Here is a 22546-nt window from a genome sequence, read left to right on the forward strand (position 1 = left end):
ATTGGTTATTTGATTTGGCCCCGAAACGGGTTAGGGTAGTAGTGGTTAGGGTTAGGGTAGTAATGGTTAGGGTTCGGGTAGTAGCGGTTAGAGATAGGATTAGGGTAGTGGTAAGGGTTAGGGTAGTGGTGGTTAGGGTTACGGTTAGGGTTATGCGCTTATCACTGTTCGCCGTGGAGGGATTACATTGTAATGAGTTAAAAAAAAACCTGCGTCGAATGAAGATGCACAAGGACACCCTTTGCGTCAGCCGTTAAAGCCAAAATCTCAAAAGATGTGCTGAATTTTGACAGACTAAGAGTGAGACTGTGTTGTCCTGGAATAACGTGCAGAAGCAGCTCAAGCTTCAGGACCTATTGACTATCAATTAATTTAAAGATGTAAGATTGGCAAACACCCAGATGGCAGGTGTGAGTGTGGAGAAAGAGAGACTGTAAAACATGTACTTCTCCAGTGTGGGCGCTATTCCAGGCAAAGGAGGACTCTTTACCGGAGGCTTGAATCAACTGGGGAATCAGTTTTTAATATGCGCACCCTTTTAAATCTGGATTCAGTGGATAAAACAAAGGAATTTATGGACTACCTCCACATCATTGGAGTATATAAAAGGATTTAAAGTTTAGGGGGAAATAACAAACAGTGGGGGGCAGTAATACGCCATAGCTGCGCCAAGTCTGCCTAAATAAAAGAAAAAGAAGATGAGGTCAGGAACACATGGCCGTCCCGTTGACGACTGCTTCCTCAACTTGGGCCAATACAGAGCTGGACTTGCTCAACGTCTGAAAATCAAGTCTGGATCAGTACCAACTCTCCTCGGCTCAGCTACAAACCTCGAAAAAGTAAGTAACGCCATATCATTGTGTTGCTTAACTGTACACGGTAACCTTGTTAGCATTATAATGTTGCTTTAGCATTAGCGCTACAGCTAACAGCCAAGTTACTATTGCTAATGTAAAGGTCGATAGCATCAGTTATGTGTGTAAATACCATGGACCTATTAAAGAAAGGACAGCGGACTAAACATGGCCGCCCATTCATTCCTATAATACACACACTGTAACTCGAGTGTGCACTTCAGCAAGCCAGGGGCATCACACGAGAACGGGCACAATTCAACAAAGGGGGTACAGGCACTGATCTCTACTGCTTGGATACCAAGGGAATGCAATGTTTAACAATGTCTGCTCACCATACTACAAACGAAAACACCTATTTTACCGGCCACTGGACCGCAGTAGTTCTAGCGTTTTACTGATGCGATCATTTATGACCTGTTAAATTCACCCTAAATACATATGGTGCGTTCGAGGCAGCCCATGTTTTCACAGTCTTCTACCCTCTTGTACTCACAGTTTTAGCTGGTTATTTACGGGCAAAAAAGTGTACCTGGAACGCACTATTATAGGCATGTTTCCCCCTTCACACCTGATTCAAATCAAAGTGTTATTAGCAGATTTCTGCAGAGCTTGATGTCATGGTATTGAGTTGATGAGATGAACTATAAAATATGTAAACAAATCAAGGATGTAATATCATTTCATAGAAATAATTTTAAGTATTAGGCTAATGTAATTCACTAAACATGCTTATCTTATATCTTCTTACAACTTGCACCTGGACTATATGCAATGTAAAAAATTTAGTAATGATTTTACTTTGTTGTCTCTACGCAGGCCAGCTCTTCAAGTGCTTACATTCAGCAGCTTCTCTGAAGGGATGTTGCCTGCCAGAAAGAACACCTGGAAACGCATATTTGTAGGCACAAAGCTTCCCTTAAAGACTTTGCAGCCCCATTTTAAAAGTGACGGTATGTACTTTCCTCATTTTTTTTTTTTCTTTGATGTAGTAGATTCTAGGCAGCATAGATTCTAGGCTGATGCTAGATTATATCTGCGCTAAAAAGCCTGGTCCTCTTGAAAAGCATTATGACCAGCGCCCTGCTAAAACACGGGTCAAACTTGGGAGTTGCATTCAAAGATGGAATCAGTCAAGAGCCCAGAAGGGTTTCAAGACAGATGCCAAATAAGCTGGTTTATCATTCTCAAACATCAATGAATTCATAATGTATGAATGTTAGCTGATCAGCTTAGAGGGAAGGACATGTTGTTGCTTTTTAGTGTCAAAATAGAATTATTGCGCTTGTCTCACATGTCATGTTGTGCTCAGATCATTTTGCGCTGGTGTTCGTTGAGTGTCCTTAACCTGGCCAACCACTTGAGCTTTGAGTCTAGGGAGGAGGGTGCTGGAGGAGACGGCCCTCTCCAAAACTGTGAATCTTTGTCAGCTGTACACATTTTAAACCGTCTGTGTCAATGTTGCATACATTCAGAGTTTCTTTCACGTGTACAAATACACAATGCCTCCCTTGATGCAAATATACTTTTTCCTTTTTTTCTCCCTCTGCAGAAGACTGCGATGCCTTTGGAGACTGTAGCACTCAGCGCAACGCCACCTCAGAGATTCTTGGTGTGGACGCCCCTGGCTCCTCCCACATGTCCAGCCACAGCGAGGAACTGAAGATTCTGAGCGTCTACGGAAAAGGGGAGGGCCCACTGGCGGAGGACGGCCATGACACCCTCTTCACGGCGTCAGAAGTAGAGGCCCTGAACTCGCTGTGTGCGGACCACAGCGTGGCCAAGAGCCTGGAGCGCGGCGAGCGGCTGGTCTGCCGCGAGGAGCTGAGAGTGCAGGTTGGAAATCATCTTCTCATTCACCATCCAAAAGAGAGGCTTCCTCTGTTACAACTCTGAAACTGACCCATAGAAAGCCCACACCTAAACGTTTTTACACTGCCAACTATGCCCGTCTTATGCCCAACTAATCTGTCGGTAGTGGGGATTGACATCTATTCTGTGAAAATGAAAGAATATGTCTTGTCTTGTGTGTTGCCTTCTTTATGTGGAAAGCAGCAGACCCCAGACACCATTTCAATCAAGGTTGAAGAGGACATTGGTGGAGGCATGCCCGCTGTAGGTTAGTAATACACATTGCAACCGTGATAAACTGTGAATGTACTCGATTCTGCCTTCTCAGCAGGAGCCTTTAACCCTTGACCATCCAAAGGGCGACAGGGAAAATATATAATCAACGAATAGAAGTTAGAAAGAATGTCAAAATATAATTCTTCCAATACACAAGTGTGTACAAAGTACATACTGTATACCTTTCTGACAATGATTAATTAAAAACATTACATTCTCTCTTTCTCTGTTTTCCTCTCTGAAGAAGACGGCAATGACATCAGAGACTGCAACACGCAGTGCGGCGCCACCTCAGAGAGTCTGCGTGTGGACGCCCCTGGCTCCTCCCACATGTCAAGTCACAGCGGGGAGCTGCGCATCGTGAGCGTTTACGGACATGGGGAGGGCCCACTGGCAGTGGACGGCCATGACACCCTCTTTGCCGTGTCAGAACTGGAGGCCTTGAACTCGCTGTCCGCTGACCACAGCGTGGCCAAGAGCCTGAAATGCAGCGTGCGGCTCGTCCGCCTTGAGGAGCTGACTGGGCATCAGGGCGGCCGCAAGGGCCGGCCCGGTGTCTTGTGTGGAAAGGTTATTCCCAACAATGCCAATATGATCGTCCACAAAAGGACTCACTCTGGGGAGAAGCCCTACAAGTGTGACCAATGCGTGAAGCGCTTCAGTCGGAGAGGCAACCTGAAGATCCACATGGGGACTCACTCCAGTGAGAAGCCCTACAAGTGTGACCAATGCACGATGCGCTTCAGTCGGAAATACTACCTGAAGATCCACATGAGGACTCACTCCGGGGAGAAGCCCTACAAGTGTGACCAATGCGTGAAGCGCTTCAGTCGGAAATGCACCCTGAAGATCCACATGGGGACTCACTCCGGGGAGAAGCCCTACAGGTGTGACCAATGCACAAAGGGCTTCAGTATGAAAGGCACGCTGAAAGACCACATAATGACTCACTCCGGCGAGAAGCCCTACAGGTGTGACCAATGCACGATGCGCTTCAGTCGGACATGCAACCTGAAGCGCCACCTGAGGACTCACTCCAGGGAGAAGCTCTACAAGTGTGACCAATGCAAGATGCGCTTCAGTCAGAAAGGCCACCTGAAGACCCACATGAGGACTCACTCCGGGGAGAAGCCCTACTAGTGTGACCAATGCACGATGTGCTTCAGTCGGAAATACTACATGAAGATCCACATGAGGACTCACTCCGGGGTGAAGCCCTACAGGTGTGACCAATGCACAAAGGGCTTCAGTCTGAAAAGCCGCTTGAGGACTCACTCCGGTGAGAAGCCCTACAAGTGTGACCAATGCACGAAGCGGTTCAGTCTGAAAGGCACCCTGAAGACCCACATGAGGACTCACTCCGGGGAGAATCCCTACAGGTGTGACCAATGCACAATGCGCTTCAGTCATGGTTCCGGCCTGAAGCTCCACATGAGGGCTCACACCGGCGAGAAGCCCTGCGTGTGTCTGCAGTGCGACGCCAGCTACAGGGACCCAAGCACTTTGCGTGTGCACATGCTCAAGCACACTTTGGCACGAGGTAACGGGACGCTTTGATTGAGACCTCTGTCCTGTATTGGTTGAAATTTCTGCTTTTAGTTTTTCTTTTCATCACGATTAAACGTTCCAACTTTCGATTCACTTTCTGTTTTTATTAATTGATGTCTGTGTCGAATAACTTATTTCTAGGACACTTCTGACAGCAAAATATTTGATTTAATGTAGAGCTTGATCAGTGGAAGATACAGGCAGCAAAGTTACCAAGCATACAGTCAATGAGACGATGGGTGAACATGATTCTTATAGGAAACGTTCACATCGTGGGTAAATACAAAGGAAACAAAGGTCAGGGGGAGGGGCACAACAAAGAAGCCTGTGGATTGGCCTGAGTATCAAACTTGGTGCCCACAGTGGCAAATGCAAACTATCTAAACACCTTTCAATTAGAGAGGGCGGGAGGTATCTCTAGGTCCAGGGAGAATGCATAGAAATTCATTGATATTGTCAAATTATTCAAACAGGGTTCATATAATTTGTATATTAAAGTTATGCTTGACATTGCCACAACATTGTCATTATCTTTGTTATTACAAAAAGCCTGCAAAGTTCACTTGTGAAATAGACTGCGATTGAACCCCACATTATACATGATTGTGTTCATTCCACTTACCTTTCCATTCTGTGAGCTTAATGCTTACTACCTTGGATGGATTGTATCATAATAGGCGATAATGGTTGAAGATGATCCATTATAAAAGGTCCCTGGTTAAGTGTCTAGATATCAGTGATGCTCAGTTTATGCCGGTCCTTCCTCTAGAATGCAGCATTATTCTAACGGGACAGAGTCAGAAGATTCCTAGCATTGGTCCCCCTTCACTCCCTGTTTACAGCAGCGGTGGCTGGTGATCCAATTCGTGGGTGGGGTGCAGTAATGGACGGGGGTCGTCCCCAAGAAAATATAGGATAGGTTTCTGGGATGCCCACTAGCTAAAAATGTATTCTGATTCTTAGCCTACATCCTGACTTGCAGGGCCTGGACAAGCTTACACTGCTTTCACTTTCATTCCACTAGCCATTGCTATTAGACCCATGGTTGTTATTCTGATATTGAGGCATATCATGGTCAATGTCCTATAGTGTTTTACCGGAGTCTCAAGGTCAATTTCAAATGCTGTTTGGGACCGTTGTATAATTTTTTTTTTATATGCTACATGCCAAATGACTTCATTAATATGTAATTTACTTGTTCCTTTTCAGTATAACCTTGCATGAGGAGTCCAATTGCTCCATTGAAATGGGTAGAAAGTGCTTTTACGACTCTCTGCTAACTATCTATCACTTCTCTCTGCATGTAGTCATGTTGCGCAATGCACGAATGCTGCTGAGGGAGGTAGCCTATTTGATTCATTGGCTGAATTGTCCAATCAGCTCCAAATTACTACAATGAGTTGAGGTGTGTGTGTGTGTGTGTGTGTGTGTGGAAAGTTCCTAAGCCAGAGGGAAACTTTGAACCAATGCAAAAGGCTTAAAATGTACCACTATATCAAAACTAAAAAGAACCTTCAGAGAAAAATAATGAATTGTTATGAGCTGGAGCAGGTTAATCTGTTGAAATTTTGTGTTATTGTTTGGTCCAAAAGCTTTGATTTCTTTTAACATACGAGCTGATCATCATAATTAAAAAAATATATAATTTAACTGTATGATTTATTGCTTAGGATTTTTTTAATGCTCGTTATTTTGGTTAGAATTATTTTAAACCATGTTCAATAAAAAAATATGAAATTACGGGGAAAGGTTACCTCCCCTTTCTCTTATTTTGCCCGCCCAGATTATTTGTCCCGACGGCCCATGAGAAATCGAGTTACGACGTCTCTTTCCTTGAGAGACACCGTTGCTTGCAAACGAGCGAAGCATCGCAGTTGCTCAGTGTTTGGATGTACAAAACCTCGAAAAAGTAAGTTAACTAACGCCATATCATTGTGTTGCTTTACTGCATATGGTTACCTTGTTAACATTATAATGTTGCTTTAGCATTAGCGCTACAACTAACAGTCAAGTTACTATAGCTAACGTAAAGGTAAATAGCATCAGTTATGTGTGTAAATACCATGGACCTATTAAAGAAAGGACAGCGGACTAAAACATGGCACTGCGGTCAAGTGAGCCATCATTCGTCCATCCGCGGTTAAGCCAGCCGTCACACAAAATCTTCGTGCGCCTCTACTCTGAACAACAGCCTTTGTGTGGTATCTCGCAACGTTTTCAAAATAAAAGCCTTCACCTACGGTTGTGCGTTTGTGTGGATCGCTGCGAACGCTACCAGGGGCCCGTTTCAGAAAGCAGGTTCAACAAACTCTAAGTTAAAACCTTAACTCTAGGTTGACCAACTCTGAGCTGCAAAACTCTGAATTTTCGGTTTCAGAACAGGTGATAACGCTTAGTCCAATCAACTCTGAGTCAAGGTAACTCTTGAGTGAAGCTCGTGCATGAGGATATAAAAAGCCCTCATCAATGGAACACAGATAACATGATTCACCATGGCAACAAGTACTAACAAGCCTCGATCCTCCTACTTCTCCCCAGCGGAGTTGCAAATCTTAATGACTGCATATGCAGAAAGCGAGCATATCTTTTTACTAAAAAGCAATACTATGGCAGCTGCCAAAAAGCGGGAGCTCGCGTGGAAAAAAATAGCTGACCGAGTCAGAGTATTTGAGAAAAATAAAATGTTTTCGCTTGAATGTTCCACTTATTCAACAATTATATTCCATATGTGTGTTTATGCGCACAGGTGCAACCCAACAGGCCCCAAACGGACTTGGCTGCAACTAAAAATGAACTATAAAAATGTAGTTCAAACAGATAAGGTATAATTTAAGTACAAGCAATTGTGATGTTGTTTAGCCTGCCCTCATTAAACAGCATTTAGTGGCTGCATTCAACATGTGATAGATATAATTAAGCAATTAGGGAAATCTGCTTAACAAAGAAAAATCCCAACACTGCCAGTATTTAATATTGTCTATATGAAAGCAACACCTAAATGCCTTTTATACAAGTCTCCAAATTTGTGTTTTCTGGTTATCTTAAAATTTGACCTCCATTATAGCCAACAGAAAAAAGGCAGAGTCAGTTAGAAATGATTGAAGCATATCATGTCTCTAACAGCTCTTCCATCTCGTGCATCAGCAGGGGGGTCAGGATTATTATCTGGATCATTGGGGGAAAGAGTAGGACATTGTTCTCCTCTAATAGTGGCAATGTTGTGGAGAACCAAACATCCCACTATAATGTCACAAGCCCTTTCTGGGGTGACCCTGAGCCTTCGAAGGCACTGGAACCGGGACTTGAGTATGCCGATGGTCATCTCCACTCTGGCTCGTGTCCTGCAGTGAGCCAAGTTGTAGTGTTGCTGTGGGCAAGGGTCAGGGTCAGGGTAAGGGGTCAGCAGATAGCGCTGGCAGGGGTACCCTCTGTCTCCGAGTAGATAACCATCAAACTCTCCTATGATTATACAAGATACACTTTATTGTTTCAGTTGTAATAGGAGGAAACAAAATATTGATCATAGGATATAACTATATACTGGATATATAAACTATATATATAAACTCACCACGGGCAAATCTGGCACTCAGTGTAGACTCACGAAACATTCGTGAGTCATACACAGACCCAGGCCACTTCGCTTCCACATTATTTATCATGTGGGCTGCGTCACATATGATCTTCACAGTGGAGAACAGTAATTAGCTGTATAGTGAAGCATATTTCATTTGGAATGTTAAAGGCTACTATTTAGGCCTATCTGTACATTAATGCTGTGGACAGATTTCCTATTCACATAATCTCCTTCATTTATTGAAGGAGCTATGATAGGAATGTGAGTGCCATCTATGCAGCCAATCACACCTTGAAACCCTATATATCAAATTGACTGATTAGTGCTTCAAGTCTCAAAGCTTTATAACATAAATGAATTACTGCTTAGACTGATACCTGCAATTCTGTGGAACTCTTCTTTGAGAAGTCTGGTGGGTCTGTGACTTGGGAACACTACAAACGTGCATAGTAGCCGTTTCAGTGCAAGTGTCACATTTTGGACAGCCCGACAGACAGTGGCCTTGGACACATGCTCTGCATCACCGACGTTATACAAAAAACTGCCGTTGGCAAAAAAACAAAGTGCAATACAAAGAATTTGCTCGGAACTGAGAGCGTGTCCACGATGTGTCATGTGAGCAATGTGAGAGCTGAGAATATTGTTTATATAAATTTTTGATGATGCAGAGAAACGGAAACGCTCAAACAGGTAGCTACTCATCAGGGAATGATAAAACATCCAAGTATCTGCGCCTCGACATCAACTGGCTCTACAATAAAAGGACACGCCATGTCTGCCACTGCCTTCAGTCTGCAGGCTTCAACTTAAGAGCAGGAGAAACTCGGGGTTAGTTGAAGAAAACCTGCCAGCGAGCAGGTTAGGTTCACGGAGTATGTTGCCAGGGTAACTGACTCAGAGTAAAGCTGAACTGGCTTTGTGAAACTGAAAAACCAGAGTTTCCCTCATCTCAGGGTTAACTAACTCAGAGTTTTCACCAAACCTGCTTTCTGAAACGGGCCCCAGATCGGCGTGAAAACGTCCACAACAAACAAGGGTTTTCAAAAGACCAAGCATGCACGTGAGGTTTTCAAAGGATATGTTCTCAAAATCTGTACAGTAAAATCACATGGTTCCGTACAAGCAGTCGGGGCAACAGTTAGTATAGTCATATCAGTCAGTGCCGGAACTTATCTATTATTTTGTCTATACCTCACTTCAAAGTGCCAACATAATGCAATTTGCATAGGCCAAAATATGCATGTGAGGTTTTCAAAGGACATTTTCTCCAAAACTATACAGTAAAATCACATGGTTACTTGTGTACAAGTAGTCAGTATAACACTTAGTATGTTCATGTCAGTCCGTGCCGGAATTTATCTATTATTTTGTCTATAGCTCACTTCAAAGTGCCAACCATAATGCAATTTGCATAGGCCAAAATATGCATAGGTGAGGTTTTCAAAGGACATTTTCTCAAAATCTATACAGTAAACTCGCATGGTTCCGTGTGTACAGGTAGTCAGCAAAACGGTTATTATGGTCATGTCAGTCCGTACCGGAACTTATCTATTATTTTGTCTATAGCTCACTTCAAAGTGCTAAAATAATGCATGTCTAACAGACAAAATATGCATGTGAGGTTTTCAAAGGACATTTTCTCCAAAACTATACAGTAAAATCACATGGTTCCTTGTGTACTAATAGTCAGTACAACACTCAGTATGGTCATATCACTCACTGCAAGAACTCGTCTACACTTGACTTCAACTTATAACCACAATGCAATATCTGCAAACTCTGCAATGCAAACTCTTTGTATGTGTTTATCCTCAACAGCCATAATTCTTACAAAAACGATAGATTTTGAGAAAATGTCCTTTGAAAACCTCACCTATGCCTATTTTGCCCTATGCAAATTGCATTATGTTGGCACTTTGAAGTGAGCTATAGACAAAATTATACATAAGTTCTGGCATTGACTGATATGACCATACTAAGTGTTATACTGACTACTTGTACACAAGTAACCATGAGATTTTACTGTATAGATTTCGAGAAAATCTCATCTCATCTCATTTTCGTCCGCTTATCCGGGGTCGGGTCGCGGGGGGAGCAGCTCAAGCAGGGGGCCCCAGACTTCCCTTTCCCGGGCCACATTGACCAACTCTGACGGGGGGATCCCGAGGCGTTCCCAGGCCAGTGTTGAGATATAATCTCTCCACCTAGTCCTGGGTCTTCCCCGAGGTCTCCTCCCCACTGGACGTGCCTGAAACACCTCCCAAGGAAGGCGCCCAGTGGGCATCCTTACCAGATGCCCGAACCACCTCAGCTGACTCCTTTCTAAGTAAAGGAGCAGCGGCTCTAATCCGAGTTCCTCACGGATGGCTGAGCTTCTCACCCTATCCCTAAGGGAGACGCCAGCCACCCTTCTGAGAAAACTCATCTCGGCCGCTTGTACCCGTGATCTCGTCCTTTCGGTCATCACCCAGCCCTCATGACCATAGGTGAGGATAGGAATGAAGATCGACCGGTAGATCGAGAGCTTTGCCTTGCGGCTCAGCTCTCTTTTCGTTACAACGGTGCGGTAAAGCGAACGCAATACCGCCCCCGCTGCTCCGATTCTCCGGCCAATCTCACGCTCCATAGTACCCTCACTCGCGAACAAGACCCCGAGGTACTTGAACTCCTCTTGGGCTAAGGGCTCATTTCCTACCCGGAGTAAGCAATCCATCGGTTTCCTGCTAAGAGTCATGGCCTCAGATTTAGCGGTGCTGATCCTCATCCCAGCCGCTTCACACTCGGCCGCCAGCCGTTCCAGTGAGTGCTGAAGGTCACAGGCCGATTTCGAGAAAATGTCTTTTGAAAACCTCACCTATGCATATTTTAGCCTATGCAAATTGCATTTTGCGGCCGAGATGAGTTTTCTCAGAAGGGTGGCTGGCGTCTCCCTTAGGGATAGGGTGAGAAGCTCAGCCATCCTTGAGGAACTCGGATTAGAGCCGCTGCTCCTTTACTTAGAAAGGAGTCAGCTGAGGTGGTTCGGGCATCTGGTAAGGATGCCCACTGGGCGCCTTCCTTGGGAGGTGTTTCAGGCACGTCCAGTGTTTCAGGCACGTCTAAACCCCAGCTTTCACCACCTTGGTGAAGTTAGTTCGATGCACACGTTTGAGATGCACACTGAACAGTCACAAAATGCTCTATACTCTACAGGCTAGTAGATGTTGCTTGCTTCTTTCTGCCCCGAGTTTGCACAGTGCAACAGTGATGACGTACCTGAGAAATCCATGTATTGAAGACCGGCAAATATATATAAAATGAAGGCTTGTAATGTGATCGCTATAATATGAAGGCTTTATCATAACTATCCTCCTGTTAGTGACATTGTTCTTGTCTTGTTTCTATCATAATATTTATATTTATTTTAATTCATTGTTTTCTATCTCATGCAGGACCTTGAAAACATGCAGCAAGCGATCAATAACAAAATGTATTCAATGAAATTCTTTGAATTATTAATCTGCTGTCTTTTTGTTAAAGGGATAAAGTAGGCTAAACTTAAGCAGGTTCCCCACGTTAAACTGCTATGCATTACATGTCATTGTAAAATTGTAATAGGCTTATTTTCTTAAATGCATATGACTCAGGGATGTCAGTTTCAAGTAAGGGTATGATTAAGCTAATCAAGAGCATATCAAGATTAATCTAATCAGGAGCATATTTTTAAATGAGCGGGTCGGGTGCATTATTTTTATATAAGGCCAAATATTTGAGGTCCGAGTTGCGGTCATTTATGTACCCGCGCACCAATGATGCATACATATCACTTCCGCGATTTAGAAAAGTACTAGACACGCCTCCGACTACAAGTTACGCCTCCTACTACAAGTTACGCCTCCCACTACAAGTTACGCCTCAGACTACAAGTTACGCCTCCTACTGCAAGTTACGCCTCCGTCATGCAGGACTAAGACAGATACTATTGGTTCTAGCTGGTTATTTACGGGCAGAAAAGTGTACCTGGAACGCACTATCATAGGCATGTTTTCCCCTTCACACCTGATTCAAATCAAAGGGTTATTAGCAGATTTCTGCAGAGCTTGATGTCATGGTATTGAGTTGATGAGATGAACTATAAAATATGTAAACAAATCAAGGATGTAATATCATTTCATAGAACTCATTTTAAGTATTAGGCTAATGTAATTCACTAACATGCTTATCTTATATCTTCTTACAACTTGCACCTGGACTATATGCAATGTAAAAAATTGAGTACTGATTTTACTTTGTTGTCTCTACGCAGGCCAGCTCATCAAGTGCTTACATTCAGCAGCTTCTCTCAAGTGATGTTGCCTGCCAGAAAGAACACCTGGAAACGCATATTTGTAGGCACACAGCCATCCTTAAAGTCTTTGCAGCCCCATTTTAAAAGTGAGTCAAACTTGGGAGTTGCATTTCAAAGATGGAATATGTCAAGAGCCCAGAAGGGTTTCAAGACAGATGCCACATGAGCTGGTTTATCATTCTCAAACATCAATGAATTCATAATGCATGAATGTTAGCTGATCAGTTTAGAGGGAAGGACACGTTGTTGCTTTTTAGTGTCAAAATATAATTATTGCGCTTGTCTCGCATGTCATGTTGTGATCAGATCACTTTGTGCTGGTGTTCGTTGAGTGTCCTTAACCTGGCCAACCACTTGAGCTTTGAGTCTAGGGAGGAGGGGGCTGGAGGAGACGTCCCTCTCCAAAACTGTGAATCTTTGTCAGCAGTACACATTTTAAACCCTCTGTGTCAATGTAACATACATTTAAGGAGTTTATATCATGTGTACAAATACACAATGCCTCCCTTTATGCAAATAATGTATCATAACAATAGATTTTCCTTTTTTTCTCCCCTGCAAAAGACTGCGATGCCTTTAGAGACTGTAGCACTCATCGCAACGCCACCTCAGAGACTCCGGGTGAGGACGCCCCTGGCTCCTCCCACATGTCCATCCACAGCGAGGAACTGAAGATTCTGAGTGTCTACGGAAAAGGGGAGGGCCCCTTGGCGACGGACGGCCATGACACCCTCTTCACCGCGTCTGAAGTGGAGGCCCTGAACTCGTTGTCTGCGGACCACAGTGTGGCCAAGAGCCTGGAGCGCGGCGAGCGGCTGGTCTGCCGCGAGGAGCTGAGTGTGCAGGTTGGAAATCATTCAACATCCAAAAGAGAGGCTTCCTCTGTTACAACTCTAAAACAGACCCATAGAAAGCCCACACCTTTATGATTCAGTAAACGTTTTTACACTGCCAAATATGCCCGTCTTGTGCCCAACTTTCCCCCTGTGTGATCCGCGCCTTTACACTGACCGAGGTAATTTACGGGCTTTATTTCGCACCCCTATTAACCCTCTCTGACCCTACACATATTGGAGGTTTGATTTTTATGTAAATGCGATAAGACAGCTTAGCGGTTCTAGGGGCGAGGCTTGGTCAGAGGTGTTGCTGCATTGTCTCTACAACAGAGACGATGCAGCGATATAAACATGAATAGTTGTAACTGGAGAGACGGTGAAATTCGCGAGCTGCTGACCATCATGGGAGAGAAGGTTATGCAGTCTCATTTAAAGAAGGCGTAAGATTGTTGATCTAAGAGAAAGTACCAGGCAAACTTTCCTTACAATGCTTCGTCAGCAAAGTGGTTAGCAAAATAAAGAATATTTCGGCATTTTTGCACTTGTAAATAGTTAATCACGTTTTAGCCTACGCTCAGATGTGAACTCATTCTTGCATGCGAAAAGAGTCCTACTCTGCGTGTGAAGGCCCGCCTTCTCCTGTGAACCAAGCAAGCCAGCTCTGAGACGAAGGGGGATTTTACCCCCTTGGTTTTACACAGGAAAGACATTGAAATTGCAGGGCGTGCCAAGCCGCGACCGAACCAGCTTGGCAGTGTAAAAATGCTTAATGTGTCGTTAGTGGGGATTGACAGCTATTCTGTGAAAATGAAAGAATATGTCTTGTGTGTGTTTCCTTCTTTATGTGGAAAGCAGCAGACCCCAGACACCATTTCAATCAAGGTTGAAGAGGATATTGGTGGAGGCTTGCCCGCCGCAGGTTGGTAATACACATTGCATCTATGCAAGCAATCGACCTGGATCAACTGAGAATGTACTCGTTTCTGCCTACGCTAAAAAGAAAAGCGTCATGACAAGCGCCCTGCTAAAACACGAGTCAAACTTGGGAGTTGCATTTCAAAGATGGAATCAGTCAAGAGCCCAGAAGGGTTTCAAGACGGATACCACATGAGCTGGTTTATCATTCTCAAACATCACTGAATTCATAATGTATGAATGTTGGCTGATCAGCTTAGAGGGAATGACGCGTTGTTGCTTATTAGTGTCGAAATTGAATTATTGTGCTTGCCTCGCATGTCATGTTGTGCTCAGATCATTTTGCGCTGGTGTTCGTTGATTGTCCTTAACCTGGCCAACCACTTGAGCTTTGAGTCTAGGGAGGAGGGTGCTGGAGGAGACGTCCCTCTCCAAAACTGTGAATCTTTGTCAGAAGTACACATTTTAAACCCTCTGTGTCAATGTTGCATACATTTAAGGAGTTTCTTTCATGTGTACAAATACACAATGCCTCCCTTTATGCAAATAATGCATCAAAACAATTGCTTTTTCCTTTTTTTCTCCCTCTGCAGAAGACTGCGATGCCTTTGGAGACCGTAGCACCCAGCGCGGCGCCACCTCAGAGATTCTGGGTGTGGACACCCCTGGCTCCTCCCACATGTCCAGTCACAGTGAGGAGCTGAAGATTCTGAGCGTCTACGGAAAAGGGGAGGGCCCGCTGGTGGTGGACGGCCATGACACCCTCTTCACTGCGTCAGAAGTGGAGGCCCTGTACTCGCTGTCTGCGGACCACAGCGTGGCCAAGAACCTGAAGCGCGGCGAGCGGCTGGTCTGCCGCAAGGAGCTGAGTGTGCAGGTTGGAAATAGGGTTGCCGTGGTTTGGATATTTTCACACCGAGTAATATACTCGTGTCAACACCGGTATTATTGGTATAAATGGTATTAACTTTGAAACTAGATCAACCGCCATCTTCTCCGTCAACTCTCCTCTCACACTCGGTGACAGCGGCTGGCAGCTCGCCAATTCTCGGCGTCTTATAACGTTCTTTATACAACGGGGGACCTAAATCCAGCGATCTGATTGGTTCCCAACTGTTGTATAATGAGCGTATACGTAACTGCTATGACGCCCGATCATTTTGCAGGGCTCCAGAGTGCGCCTAATTTGGGCGCACATGCGCCTAGAATTCGGGGTAGTGCGACCAAATATTTCATTTGGGCGCACCGGTGCGACTGAAAATGTATCTGGTATAATTTTTATTATTTTTATTTTTTTACAGAGCAGTCTATTCATAATATTGCAATGACCACGGGAGAGGCAGTGAATGAAGTATTGATTATTAGACAGCGATTTATTAGATACCTAATAAGCCGTTGGAACACGCAAGACCGGTAACAATGGCAACGCCGGTAAACAAACCCGCGAAGCCCAATCCAGGGCCCTGTACTGCGAAGCTCGATTAGAGGGTTAGCGAGGTATGTTGAGCTGAAAGCCTGGGTTAGCTGTACCATGAAAGTCGATCTCTTTAAGCGTCGCTGTATCACCATTGGTGACTTACGCTCGCAACCAAACCTGGTCGGGAGCAGCTTTTCAGCGAGTCTACCCGGAGATCGGCTACTTATATCGGCGTGCGCAGCTTCCCTAGCCCCTCCTCCGATAATGGCGTCACCATTTGTGGGTGTTCCCATGGACCTCGGCGCACTTATCGTACACGCGTCTCTCCGGAGACAGAGTGTTTTTCGGGACAGAACCGATCCCTTGGCATTGTCTGACGATATTCTTTATGAGAGATACAGATTCGTCATTTGTCTAAGGCATTTATTTAATGGTCAAAATATTATTAATCAATGCCGTAAATATCGACTGTGCAACCGTCGCAGCTGCCCGGTTGCCCCCCCCCTCAACAACTCAGCGCAAGGCAGGCATGGTCCAACCCCCCCCCCCCCGTCAACAACTCAGCGCAAGGCAGGCACGGTCCAACCCCCCCCCCCCCCCCCTCAACAACCCAAAACTTGGGTGCACCATAAATACGTGCTGGTGCACCCAAATTAAAAATTTAGGCGCACCAGTGCACCCAAGGAAAAAGTTAGTCTGGAGCCCTGTTTTGTGAAAGTTTGCATATCACTCCGTGCCTGGAAGTAGAAACAGTTACAAAGTAAAACATATGTTGGATGATGGAGAGCGTGTAAATGTTGTTACTCCGGGAGTGAGCAAGGCGATGGAGAGACTAACGAAAGCATATCAAGCTTATTATACCACTGTGAAGGGGGTCGCCCCTTAACAGTGGTATAATGAGCACATACCACAGCCTGGCGTGATCTATTGCTTAAATATATAACAGTATAATATAATTGTATACATCATAATATCACGTCCAAAAGCTCTGTGCTTCTCCGGATGGCCGTAGCACGGGGAGCTCACGTAGGGATTGGGCTTCGCAGGGTTTGCTTAGCGGCGTTGCTATGGTTACCGCTCTTGTAAGGAAGCACGCCAATTCTCGGCGGGCCAATTCTCTTCCGCACAGAGCAGAACTGTGGCCTATTCTACACATTTTTATTTTCTTAATTATAATTATATTATTCATTTTTACTGATTTTGTATTTTATTAATGAAAAAAAACAAAAAAAACCTCTGTATTATTACCGCGGTAATACCGTATACCGCGGCAACCCTAGTTGGAAATCATCTTCACATTCACCATCCAAAAGAGAGGCTTCCTCTGTTACAACTCCAAAACACACCCATAGCAAGCCCACACCTTCCATTATTTAGTAAACGTTTTAGCCTACACTCGGATGTGAACTCATTCTTGAATGCGAGGGTCTTGAATCAAATTTCTTTTTTTGCAATTCATTGTAAAAAGTCCTCCAGTGTGTAGCCCTGCCTTCTCCTGTGAACCAAGAAAGCCAGCTCTGAGACGAAGGGGGATTTTATCAGCTTGGCAGGGTAAAAATGCCTGATCTGTAGTTAGTGGGGATTGACAACTATTCTGTGAAAATGAAAGAATATTTATTTTGTGTGTTTCCTTCTTTATGTGGAAAGCAGCAGACCCCAGACACCATTTCAATCAAGGTTGAAGAGGATATTGGTGGAGGCATGCCCGCCGTAGGTTAGTAATACACATTGCATCTATGCAAAAAAAACAACCTTTATAAACTGAGAATGTACTAGATTCTACCTTCTCAGCAGGAGCCTTTAACCATTGACCATCCAAAGGGCGACAAGGAAAATGCATAATCAACAAATAGAAGTTAGAAAGAATGTCCAAATATAATTCTTCCAATACACAAGTGTGTACAAAGTACATACTGAATACCTTTGTGAAAATGATTAATTAAAACATTACTTTCTCTCTTCTCTGTTTTCCTCTCTGAAGAAGAAGACAATGACATTAGAGACTGCAGCACGCAGCGCGGCGCCACCTCGGAGAGTCTGCGTGTGGGCGCCCCTGGCTCCTCCCACATGTCAAGTCACAGCGGAGAGCTGCGCATCCTGAGCGTTTACGGACAAGGGGAGGGCTCACTGGCGGTGGACGGCCATGACACCCTCTTTGCCGCGTCAGAACTGGAGGCCTTGAGCTCGCTGTCCGCAGACCACAGCGTGGCCAAGAGCCTGAACTGCAGCGTGAGGCTCGTCCGCCTTGAGGAGCTGACTGGGCATCAGGGCGGCCGCAAGGGCCGGCCCGGTGTCTTGTGTGGAAAGGTTATTTCCAACAATGCCAATATGATCGTCCACATGAGGACTCACTCTGGGGAGAAGCCCTACAAGTGTGACCAATGCAAGAAGCACTTCAGTCATGGCTGCACCCTGAAGTTACACATGTCGACTCACACCGGCGAGAAGCCATACAGGTGTGACCAATGCATGAAGTGCTTCAGTCTGAAAGACCACCTGAAGCGCCACATGAGGACTCACTCCATGGAGAAGCCCTACAAGTGTGACCAATGCACAAAGCGCTTCAGTAACAGAGGCACCCTGAAGCGCCACATGTCGACTCACACCGGCGAGAAGCCCTACAGGTGTGACCAATGCACGAAACGCTATCGACGGAAATGCAACCTGAAGTACCACCTGAGGACTCACTCCGGTGAGAAGCCCTACAAGTGTGACCAATGCATGAAGTGCTTCAGTCAGAAAGGCACCCTGAATTACCACATAATGACTCACTCTGGGGAGAAGCCCTACAAGTGTGACCATTGCATGAAGCGCTTCAGTCAGAAAGGCACCCTGAATAAACACGCAATGACTCACTCTGGGGAGAAGCCCTACAAGTGTGACCAATGCACTAAGTGCTTCAGTCAGAAAGGCCACCTGAAGACCCACATGAGGACTCACTCCGGGGAGAAGCCCTACAAGTGTGACCAATGCACGAGGTGCTTCAGTCTGAAAGGGCCCCTGAAAATCCACATGAGGACTCACACCGGGGAGAAGCCTTACAGGTGTGACCAATGCATGAAGCGCTTCAGTCGGAAAAGCACCCTGAAGAACCACCTGAGGACTCACTCCGCTGAGAAGCCCTACAAGTGTGACCAATGCACGATGTGCTTCAGTCTGAAAGGGCCCCTGAAGATCCACATGAGGACTCACACCGGGGAGAAGCCCTACAAGTGTGACCAATGCATGATGTGCTTCAGTCAGAATTACATCCTGAAGAACCACATGCTGACTCACTCCGGGGAGAAGCCCTACAAGTGTGACCAATGCACAAAGCGCTTCAGTCAGACAAGCCACCTGAAGATCCACGTGAGGACTCACACCGGGGAGAAGCCCTGCGTGTGTCTGCAGTGCAACGCCAGCTACAGCGACCCAAGCACTTTGCGTGTGCACATGCTCAAGCACACTTTGACACGGGGTAACGGGACGCTTTGATTGAGACCTCTGTCCTGTATTGGTTGAAATTACTGCTTTTAGTTTTTCTTTTCATCAAGATTAAACGCTTCCAACTTCGATTCACTTTCTGTTTTTATTAATTGATGTCTGTGTTGAATAACTTATTTCTAGGACACTTCTGACATAAAAATATTTGATTTAATGTAGAGCTTGATCAGTGGAAGATACAGGCAGCAAAGTTACCAAGCATACAGTCAATGAGACGATGGGTGTACATGATTCTTATAGGAAACGTTCACATCGTGGGTAAATACAAGGAAACAAAGGGCAGGGGGAGGGGCCTTCGTGGAGTTTAGGATTGGCCAGAGGAGAGACCAAGTTAAATTGCAATTCACTATTTGGGTGAAGTGGACATGGCCACTATCAAACTTAGTATCAAACTTGGTGCCCACAGTGGCAAATGCAATCTATCTAAACACCTTTCAATTAGAGAGGGCGGGAGGTATCTCGGAGAGTCTGCGTGTGGGCGCCCCTGGCTCCTCCCACATGTCAAGTCACAGCGGAGGATGGAGCATGGAGGAGGCGCATCCTGTCCGTAAACGCTCAGGATGCGCAGCTCTCTGCTGTGACTTGACATGTGGGAGGAGCCAGGGGCGCCCACACGCAGACTCTCCGAGATACCTCCCGCCCTCTCTAATTGAAAGGTGTTTAGATAGATTGCATTTGCCACTGTGGGCACCAAGTTTGATAATAAGTTTGATAGATATCACCTTTCAATTAGAGAGGGCGGGAGGTATCTCTAGTTCCATGGAGAATGCATAGAAATTCATTGATATTGTCAAATTATTCAAACAGGGTTCATATAATTTGTATATTAAAGTTATGCTTGACATTGCCACAACATTGTCATTACCGTTATCTTTATTACAAAAAGCCTGCAAAGTTCACTTGTGAAATAGACTGCGATTGAACCCCACAGCCTTGCACACACTTCGCGTCTGAAGTGTGTGTGATTGTGTTCATTCCACGTACCTTTCCATTCTGTGTGCTTAATGCTAACTACCTTGGATGGATTGTATCATAATAGGCGATAATGGTTGAAGATGATCCATTTTAAAAGGTCCCTGGTTAAATGTCTAGATATCAGTGATTCTCAGTCCAGGCCAGTCCTCCCTCTTGAAGGCAGCATTATTCTAACGGGACAAAGTCAGAAGATTCCTAGCATTGGTCCCCCTTCACTCCCTGTTTGCAGCGGCGGCTGGTGATCCAATTCGTGGGTGGGGTGCAGTAATGGACGGGGGTCCTCCCCAAGAAAATATAGAATTGGTTTCTGGGATGCCCACTAGCTAAAAATGTATTCTGATTCATAGCCTACATCCTGACTTGCAGGGCCTGGACAAGCTTACACTGCTTTCACTTTCAGTCCACTAGCCATTGGTATTTGACCCATGGTTGTTATTCTGATATTGAGACATATCATGATCAATGTCCCATAGTGTTTTACCGGAGTCTCAAGGTCAATTTCAAATGCAGTTTGGGACCGTTGTATCATTTTTTTTTTATATGCTACATGCCAAATGACTTAATTAATATGTAATTTACTTGTTCCTTTTAAGTATAACATTGCATGAGGATTCCAATTCCTCCACTGAAATGGGTAGAAAGTGCCTTTACAACTCTCTAGTAGTTAATTATCTGTCACTTCTCTCTGCATGTAGCTATGTTGCGCAATGCACGAAAGCTGCTGAGGGAGGTAGCCTATTTGATTCATTGGCTGAATTGTCCAATCAGCTCCAAATTACGGTACTACAATGACTTTAAACACAAGACACAGTTTAGTGGCAAGTGTTTCTTTAATACTCTTGGTAGGATAACAAACCTACCATGGTTAATCGTTCCTTATGTCGTATGGTCATGTACGAGGGTTGGGTTTGTGTCGGGTCTCTTCTTTTTCTTTTTACTAATTATTTGTGTGTGTGTGTGTGTGTGTGTGTGTGTGTGTGTGTGTGTGTGTGTGTGTGTGTGTGTGTGTGTGTGTGTGTGTGTGTGTGTGTGTGTGTGTGTGTGTGTGTGTGTGTGTGTGTGTGTGTGTGTGGAAAGTTCCTAAGCCAGGGGGAAACTTTGAACGAATGCAAAAGGCTTAAAATGTACCACTATATCAAAACTAAAAAGAACCTTCAGAAAAAAATAATGAATTGTTATGAGTTGGAGCAGTGGATTTCTGTTTTTCATGTCTTGTTTAATTGTTTCGGTTAATCTTTCAACCGAAACCAAGCTTTTGGACCAAACAATTTTGTTATTGTTTGGTCCAAAAGCTTTGATTTCTTTTAACATACGAGCTGAACATCATCATCATAATTTAAAAAAAACGGTATAATTTGAACTGTATAATTTACTGCGTAGGATTTTTTTAATTCTCGTTATTTTGGTTTGAATTATTTTTAACCATGTCCTATAAATAAAAAGGAAATTACGGGGAAAGGTTACCTCCCCTTTCTCTTATTTTGCCCGCCCAGATTATTTGTCCCGACCGCCCATGAGAAAATGAGTTACGAACGTGTACACATAGTTCTTTCATTGAGAGACACCGTGGCTTGCAAACGAGCGAAGCATCGCAGTTGCTCAGTGTTTGGATGTACAAAACCTCGAAAAAGTAAGTTAACTAACGCCATATCATTGTGCTGCTTTACTGGATATGGTTACCTTGTTAGCATTATAATGTTGCTTTAGCATTAGCGCTACAGCTAACGGCCAAGTTACTGTCGCTAATGTTACGGTAGATAGCATCAGTTATGTGTGTAAATACAATGGACCTATTCAAGAAAGGACAGCGGACTAAAACATTGCCGCCCATTCATTCCTATAATACACGCACTGTAACTCGAGTGTGCACCTCAGAAAGCAAGGGGCATCACACGAGAATGGGCACAATTCAACAAAGGGGCTACAGGCACTTATCTCTACTGCTTGGATACCAAGGGAATGCAATGTTTAACAATGTCTGCTCACCATACAACAAACGAAAGAGGGTAAAAGTTAACAGCAGGTTGGATATTCGGCGGATATTCAGTTTTGCAATCGGATTCATCCGGCTTTATCAACACAATTGCACTATATTACGGGTGTAGTATGTTGAGGAAAGTATAGGACAGCGTATTGACAAAGAATCACACCGAAATTAGTTGTTGCTATGATCGATATCTGTGCAAGAACAGCGCTGTAATCTACGGTCCGGCTGCAATCTGTTTTAGGGACCGTCCACAAATTAGCCTACACCCCACGGACTGGTGACATAGACGTTACCATGGAATTGTTTCAGGAAAGAAATCACCAATAATAAATAAAAACACATATTCTCATTCTGATTGCTGTAGTACTTGCCAATGGGGGGCTTTTATTTACTACAGGTCATTATTGGTTGACATTTTGCATTTAAGCGAATGAGGATGCAATTAATAGTTTGAAATATTCACCAAAAATCAATATAAATACATTTTCTCATTCTGATTG

The 22546-nt window shown here is 44.5% G+C and overlaps 2 protein-coding genes across 2 annotated transcripts in view; both read left to right on the forward strand.

The window, feature by feature from the left end:
• The first annotated feature begins 509 nt into the window (after positions 1-509).
• LOC130381007 (zinc finger protein 62 homolog) lies at positions 510-19144 on the forward strand. Its single transcript, XM_056588427.1, is given in 12 exon segments — positions 510-839; positions 1674-1807; positions 2407-2690; positions 2907-2973; positions 3226-4531; positions 6313-6438; positions 12392-12519; positions 12998-13278; positions 14125-14188; positions 14778-15061; positions 17249-17315; positions 17583-19144. Coding segments are annotated over 11 exon segments (4191 nt in total). The 5' UTR covers positions 510-839; positions 1674-1716; the 3' UTR covers positions 19076-19144.
• A 2431-nt stretch (positions 19145-21575) lies between these two features.
• LOC130381008 (uncharacterized) overlaps positions 21576-22546 on the forward strand; it is a 32304-nt gene continuing 31333 nt past the window's right edge. The window contains exon 1 of the mRNA XM_056588428.1: positions 21576-21689. Coding sequence (XP_056444403.1) covers positions 21670-21689 — 20 coding nt within the window. The 5' untranslated portion in view covers positions 21576-21669. The remainder of the gene's footprint in view (positions 21690-22546) is intronic.

The sequence above is a fragment of the Gadus chalcogrammus genome, chromosome 4, assembly GCF_026213295.1.
Source record: "Gadus chalcogrammus isolate NIFS_2021 chromosome 4, NIFS_Gcha_1.0, whole genome shotgun sequence".
Classification (NCBI taxonomy): domain Eukaryota; kingdom Metazoa; phylum Chordata; class Actinopteri; order Gadiformes; family Gadidae; genus Gadus; species Gadus chalcogrammus.